The 7,606-nt window shown below is 43.9% G+C and overlaps 1 protein-coding gene across 2 annotated transcripts; it reads right to left on the bottom strand.

Moving 5' to 3' along the window:
• Nucleotides 1-452: 452 nt before the first annotated feature.
• On the bottom strand, nt 453-3,718 carry LOC127051705 (olfactory receptor 1020-like). 2 transcript variants are annotated; one of them, XM_050954370.1, is made up of 2 exons: nt 3,676-3,718; nt 453-1,390 (listed from the first exon to the last, which is right to left on the bottom strand). In XM_050954370.1, the coding sequence occupies exons 1-2, from the start codon at nt 3,716-3,718 to the stop codon at nt 453-455; spliced, it is 981 nt and encodes a 326-aa protein (XP_050810327.1). The 2 variants fall into 2 exon arrangements, with proteins under 2 accessions (XP_050810327.1, XP_050810328.1); XM_050954371.1 differs by lacking the exon at nt 3,676-3,718 and having other exon boundaries at nt 453-1,391.
• Nucleotides 3,719-7,606: the final 3,888 nt, after the last annotated feature.

The following is a 7,606-nucleotide window of genomic DNA, read 5'->3' as shown; positions in this document are numbered from 1 at the left end:
AACACACACAGTTACCTTGATATGTACTCACAAACATGTACACCCACAGACACAAACATACAAATGCCCCCACAACACTCCACACACAGAGCAGACAGCCATAGACACAAACATGCCAGAGACACACACTGATTACCACACCCATGCTAATATAGACAACCAGATAAACACTGCATCCACAAACACAACAACATACTTATAACCAAGATACATGTGGCACACTCTCAAACACAACACATTGAGAGATGAATAATCTGCCAGCAGCACCGTCTGGCTTACAGCACACATCGCACATCTGTTGTGCATATCCATTTAATGTATACCAGCACTAAATAGACAAACTACCCTAAAGCCGTAGAACCCACCACTCCAGTCTACTAGTACAGCATATCACTAACTTGCATCAGTCCCAATGCCTTAGTTCTTGGTGAAGCATGTTTCAAAGTCTTTCCCTAATTAAAGATTTTCCTCCCAAACCCTCTCCTCAGGGCGTCCTTCACCTCTTTGTTCCTTAGGCTGTAGATCAGGGGGTTCAGCATGGGGATCACCACTGTGTAGAACACAGAGACCACTTTGTCTTGGTTCATGGAGGAGCTGGAGCTGGGTCGCAGATACATGAAGAGAGTTGTCCCAAAGAAGACAGTGACGGCCGTCAGGTGCGAGGCACAGGTGGAGAAGACTTTGTGCCTGCCCTCGGTGGAGTGGATCCTCAGGATGGCAGAGAGGATGTACACGTAGGAGATAAGGATGGCGAGGAGGCAGCTGATTTCAATTAAGCTGGCGAAGGCAAAGATCACCACCTCATTGATGAAGGTACTGGCACAGGAGAGCTTCAGCAGAGGAGGGACATCACAGAAAAAGTGGTTGATGATGTTGGAGGCACAGAAGGGTAACTGAAACATACTGATGGTGTGTATCATCGAGTTGACAAACCCAGCTAGAAAGGAACCAGCCACCAGCAGGACACAGACTCTGTGGGACATGATGACTGTATAGAGCAATGGGTTACAGATTGCCACATACCTGTCATATGCCATCACAGCCAGCAAGAGGCACTCAATACCAACAAATGAGCTAAAGAAAAAGAATTGGGTTGCACAGCCATTGAAAGAAATGACTTTGTTCCCAGCTAAGAAGCCCACCAGCAACTTGGGGGTGATGACAGAGGAGTAGCAGAAATCAACTAGAGACAAGTTAATGAGGAAGAAGTACATGGGGGTGTGAAGTTGGGGATCACTCCTGATTAATATGATCATCCCAAGATTCCCAATCAGGGTGATAAGATAGATCACTAGGAACAATGAGAAGAGTGGGACTTGCAGCTCTGGATGATCTGTTAGCCCCAGAAAAATAAACTCTGTCACGGTGGTGAGGTTTCCATCAGCCATTTCTTCACTGTTTGTATTATTTACTGAGATACAATAGCATCACAGATGTCACAAGTGCCTAAGAGCTGTTAGGGCTTCCAGTCCATCTCTCTGAGGCTAGTGCAGAATTGATCTCCAGTGTAATTTTAAAATACCCCATGCAATGCAGTGTCAACCACTTTCCTTGAGAGGGAATTCCACAGCCTGATAGACCTCTCTGACATGAAGATTCAGCCTAGATCTTCCTTTTTCATTTTCATCCCCTTACACCTAGCAATACCATGCCTATGCATTGCACTAAAAAAAATTCCTTTCTACTGAGACAAATATTTGCCTAAACCCTTACAATATTTGCTCACTGCCATTGTGTCTCCTCTTCACACATTCATTATTCCTAACCTCAACCAGACGTATTAGTTCTTTTAACTTTTCTCATTGATCGTCTTTGTTGTTGATGCTTTTCTTGGAAATCTCTCCAATTTGTCTATCAGATCAAAAGAAGGAAATCAGAATGAGATTGAGAAGGGGTATTTTCATGGCTCAGGATAGATCTAAATCCATTAATCCGTCTGTCTTTCTCTCATTGCATTTCTGTCTTGCTCTCTCATCATGAGGATTCTAGGGGAGGAAAAAAAATGCTCTTAGAACATGGTGTATTCTACAGACACTTTCTGCAAAATATTTTGTTTAATCAAAAATTAAATTTCTGATTGAAAAAAGTCTAAATAGAAAATTGTCAGCCAGCCCTAATCCACCCCAGACCTATACAACACTTAAGCACAACAAAATGGGACACAAATGGGACCATAGACCTGGCTCTGACACGGAGGGGATTTCCTCCTCTGTTAGGAAAAGAAGTAGATTTTAAAGAAATGGAGTCTATATTCTGAAGCAGGAGACACCCAGAATCGGTGAACCTACTTCTGGTAGAAAGGCATCATTTCCTCATTGGCTCCATGGCAATGACATGTGTCGAAGGCCGATGTGTGTATTATATCAGGTTTGCAACTTTGGGGCTTTCTTTGTGACGTGTCCCCTAGCACCAATTAAAATAAAATGCTGTGGGTTTATTTTTCTCCCCTCCATGGATTAATGTTTTGGAGCACACTTAGAATTTATTTTCCTCATGGGTGTGGATGGTTAGAAGTCACTTGTGCTCTTTGCTTTCTCCAAATTAAATATGAGCTGCAACACCTTAAAGGAGGAGGAGGCCTCTGTCTGGAATACAGTCAGTTGTTCCTAGGTATGTGTTAAAGGCAGGAAAACATGAAAACTTAAACACAACATAGTTACAGATATTAACCATACTTTGCATAACAGTCGACCAATGCACTGAGAAATGCTGTGCCTGATATTTTACAGCAAATTAAGGGGCATCCTGGGATAGGTGGCCCTCCAAACACATGCAGAGGTATTGGTAAACACATGGGCATTAGCGGGGGCATATCCCGATGCCTCCCCTTCCCAGTAGGTGTGTTTCCCCACCTCATAAAAGTGGCTTGGCATTGCCTTTTCTTTACACATCATTTGAGGGGGCTTCATAAGTGGATAGAAAGTTGGCTAGATCATCGGGCTCTATGGGTAGTGATCAATGGCTCCATGTCTAGTTGGCAGCCAGTATCAAGCAGAGTGCCCCAAGGGTCGGTCCTGGGACTGGTTTTGTTCAATATCTTCATTAATGATTTGGAGGATGGAGTGGACTGCACTCTCAGCAAGTTTGCAGATGACACTAAACTGGGAGGAGTGGCAGATACAGAGGGACGCAGACAAATTAGAGGATTGGGCCAAAAGAAACCTCAACAAGGACAAATGCAGAGTCCTACATTTAGGATGGAAGAATCCCATGCACAGCTGCAGACTAGGGACCAAATGGCTAGGCAGCAGTTCCGCAGAAAGGGACCTAGAGGTTACAGTGGACGAGAAGCTGGATATAAGTCAACAGTGTGCCCTTGTTGCCAAGACTGCTAATGGCATTTTGGGCTGTATAAGTAGGGGCATTTCCAGCAGATTGAGGGACATGATCATTCCCCTCTATTCGACATTGGTGAGGACTCAGCTCATTCCTGGTCAGGAGACAGGTCAAAGGCAAATAAGGTGTAACCCTGTGCAAACTCCTCACGGTCAATTAACAAAGAACAATCTTTCATGTGTTTACCAGCCGTCTGTACTAGATTCATTTACTCTCTCACAAAGTGTCCAGCCTCAAAGTCTGGTTGCAGAGGCTTGGTTGGTATCTGTTCACCATCCACATACAAGGCCACAAAGTTAATATCGTAATGTTTAAAATGAAAGGGGTTTTTAGCATAACTTCCACTAAAGGCATCATTATCCACAAACCCTAGGGCAAGCATTTTGGGTAACTGTCCCAAGAACAGGTTCTCTGGGTTAATGAGCCTGCTGCCAGCAAGAATGCTAATCACATTCATTCCCAAACAGATGCCCAGGGCCACCCATACTTTCTTCACAAAAAGGGACACTGATATAATCCATAGTTTAAAGCCTTTGGCTGCATCTCCCATTAAACAGAAGGCGTCTTTACTGCTCGAAAGTTTAATTTTCACATCCACTCTGGTCAACAAAAATTTTTCCTGAAAAAACAGGTCGCTGTGTAGATGACCCACCAGCTCTACCGTCCTGCTCAGAGCCATCAGCTTCGCCCAGCTCACAAACTCTAGATTCCCACCATCCAACTTCTTTTCTTCATGTTGTCTGACAGTGTCTTTGTAAAACAGGCCAGCAGAAAATTGCATGGCTAGGGTGTCGTCGCTGGAATTGAGCACAGATTCTATAAAGGCCCTGTAAGGGTAACAGTTTTTGCTTTGGCTTACAAGGCAGTTTCCCAGTGTGACATCGAACTGACTGAAAATAGAGGCCAAGGGGTAATTCACCAGGCCCACCTCAGCGTCCTCGGCATGTTCAGTTCCGTCTCCTTTTACAATCTTGCAACATAGGTACAGCAGCATGTTGTTTAAATCCATATAACCTATGCCATTCCTTGCTATAAAAAAGTTGATGGGGGCAGCCTCCATAATGGCCAATAGAGGCGGCACCTTGATGTAAACTCTTTTCTCAATGCTGGTTAGCATAGGGGCCATTTGGAACAGGTTTAGTTCTGATTTGGTGCACTCTTCAGACTCGCACACCTGTTCCTCCCACCTGACAGCCATTGTGCTGTACTATGGGACACTGACTTTCATGTATGTGCAGCCAGGGGGAATGGATGCGGTGGAGCAAGACAAGCTGGTCTCTCTCTGTTTTACACCATTGTGATCCCCATGATGAACCCCCCTGAGGAACAAGAAGGTGAAGGACACCTTCAGGAAAGTGCTAAGCAGGAAAATATGTCTTCACAGATTATAATTTAGAGGATTCACAGGGTGATGCTTTCAGTTGTGCTTTGACCCTAGCAGGTTTCACAAAGTAAACAAGGCTAGACATGTAGCCTATGTGTAATGTAAGGAAGGATGGTTGGCTCTATTAAGCATTCATTCTGGATTTAGGAAATATATGTTCAAATCTTGGTTCATCCAAGAGAATGTATGAACTAAATCCATGGTTGGAGTAAATTACGGTAGCTCCATCTGCATCAACAGTCCAGATCCCAAGCTGGTGCAAAGAAGCCTTAGCTCCATTAATTGGGCAGTCGCTGGGGCAGATTTACAGCTGGTAACAGACTATAGCTTCGCTGGAATCAATAAGGCCAGACACCAGGTGGTCTAAAGTGGCATAGCTCCACTGGAGTCGATGGGCCACAGCTGCAGTTGGCATAAACAAATCTGTGCCACTCATCTGCAGTCAAAAAGGCCAGATCCATAGCTGGTGTAAATCAGCATTGCTCCGCTGGAGTCAACTGAGGTATATAGATTTAAACCCTCTGAGGATCTGGCTCACTGTGTGTATGAGTGGTGAAGGTAAAATCCCAGTTATCTTTTGTAAAATTTCACCATTAAACTGTCTACAAATAAAAATCAAATCCTGTAATGTGATGATGTGTTTTTCCTCATTGCACTTCTCCTTTCCTATCTCTTGGTATAGCTTTCCCCACAGTCTTTCACAATGGCTTTCCCTTCACTCTGCTTTTTCCCCTGGTGTTTCTCAGTTGTTGCCCTTTCTTGTCTCCTCTCCATCTGCTCCACCCCTTTCCCCTTTGTTGTGACCTTCACCTCCTTTCCAAACATCACATGGCTCCCTTTGCTCCAACCCATGGACTCTCACTTCCCCCTTCATTCCCTTGGAAGATACTTAGGGTTTGTCTCTACAGCCCCTGGGGTATAAATTTACCTTGCACTAGCCTGCTGCACACTAAATGGCCATGTGGATAGACCCTGCTGCTGCACTCTAAAATGTCCATAGTTCACTTTCATTTACTGTGGTTTCAAACAGGAGTGTGATGAAGGGGAGGAGGGGTTAGCTCCCTTTTATGGACAACCAGTGTTGCCTTAAAGGGGGAAAAAGGTAACCCTTAAAATAAATGAGGTGTGGTAGAGGGAAAGAAAATGGATACCCCTTTTGCTCAGAAGTGCAGATACGACACAGTCTGGTATCTGATCACCCAGTGGACCAATACCTTAGGTATAGTGTGGTGTAAAATGAAGAGGAGACAAGTAAGTAAGGAAAAAACAAAGAGATACATATTAAGGATAAAAATACAATTAATAGGGAAGGGGAAGAAAACCACAAATGCAAACAGCACTAGAATCAATGACAATAGCAATAGTAACAGTGACTTCAGTGGGGCATGAAACCCAGATTCAGATAAATCCCTCCCTTGGCCAAATACCCTATAACAACCATCCTACCCAGTCTAGGTGCTGGGTTGTGTGTGCTGGCGATGCTCAGGACTTGTACTATTGGGCTAGTGGAAAGCCGTCAAGGAGGAATTCTGAAGAGTCCAACGGATGAATGGTGATCTCCGTGGAAGAGAAGCCCTCTGGAGATAGAAAAGCAGAATAAGTTAGGTGTTGAAGGTCTTCTCCGGTGTCTTCAGGATAGATGTCACTCTCATTGATATGGTTGGAACCGCCATGAGATGGTGCCGCTCAGATGGAAAGCAGCCTCATTTGCACAGGAATCAGTCCTTTATTGATCTAAAGGCAGGAAAAAGTGGAATATTCCAAATTGCCACACCAAACATATCTGAGGTAAATCGAAGGTAACAGAACTTTCAGGGATTTGGGAGGGAAAACAGATGGAAAGTCCGGAGCTCAAAGGTGGGAAAATCCAGTTCTAACCAGTTAGGGCTAGCTCTGAGTCAGTGCCCCTGAGGTAAACAAGGATTGAATCCTGAAGTCACATGTCACAGACTCCATTTTGTATTTCTTACTTTTAATTATCTCAACACCAGCCAGCCAGTAGCTATGAAATCCCTCTTAATAGCTGTTCTCTAATTGCTCTACCTGTAAAGGGTTAAAAAGTCTCACTGCAGGAACAGGAATAAGATGATATACCACTGTAAGGCACCTTGATGCTGGTAAAACTCCATAGAGGGTTAAAAAACTCACTGCTATTCTAAATGGTTAGATTAAAAGCTTAGTCATAATTTAATAATATATAATTATGGTTAGTGAGTGAGTTTAGATGAGGTAACACCTAACTTAGGCTAAAGCCTTGATGGCATGTGTGTTGTTCTGTAAATTCTTCTCCTATATAGCTTTTCTTAAAATGATATTACTGCTGAAAGAACGAAGGTGACATGTTCTTCTGGAAGTTCTGAGGTAAATTGCACAAACCTGTACTAAAAAGAAGCCCTTTTTACTGGGAAAAACCAAAGGGTGGATTGACATGGGACAGAATGACATAGAAACTGTCCAAACAGCAATAAAAATTGTGTAAATTGAAGCTTGGGCATGTGTAGTGTACAGGTTACATAACCACCACCACCCCCACACACAAATGTTTGATGTGTTAAAAGCTGACTGGAGTAAAGTTAAGTAATATAGAATGTGGAAATATACAAAAATCCAAGTGGACAAGGCCCAAATCAGAGAAACACAGGACTAGAAACTGAAAGAACAGGGCTGAAGGACCAGACCAAGAAAACAGAGGAGGTGACAACCATCATGGAGTGCAGGACAACTTCTCGGTGCCATGTTGTGATGTTCTCCTGGTGTTATCTGGACTGTTATCTGCTAGGTCATCCCAATCCTGGACTCTGGGAGCCTGCCTTACTCTGCTCTGCTATGAGAACCCCCACTCCTAGGCTGTTCACGGACAGACTCTGGTATGTAAGCTGCTCCTTG

Source organism: Gopherus flavomarginatus, chromosome 5 (genome assembly GCF_025201925.1).
Source record: "Gopherus flavomarginatus isolate rGopFla2 chromosome 5, rGopFla2.mat.asm, whole genome shotgun sequence".
In the NCBI taxonomy this organism is placed as follows: domain Eukaryota; kingdom Metazoa; phylum Chordata; order Testudines; family Testudinidae; genus Gopherus; species Gopherus flavomarginatus.
The sequence above is the reverse complement of the archived record's forward strand: the minus strand, read 5'-3'. Positions and strand labels throughout refer to the sequence as shown.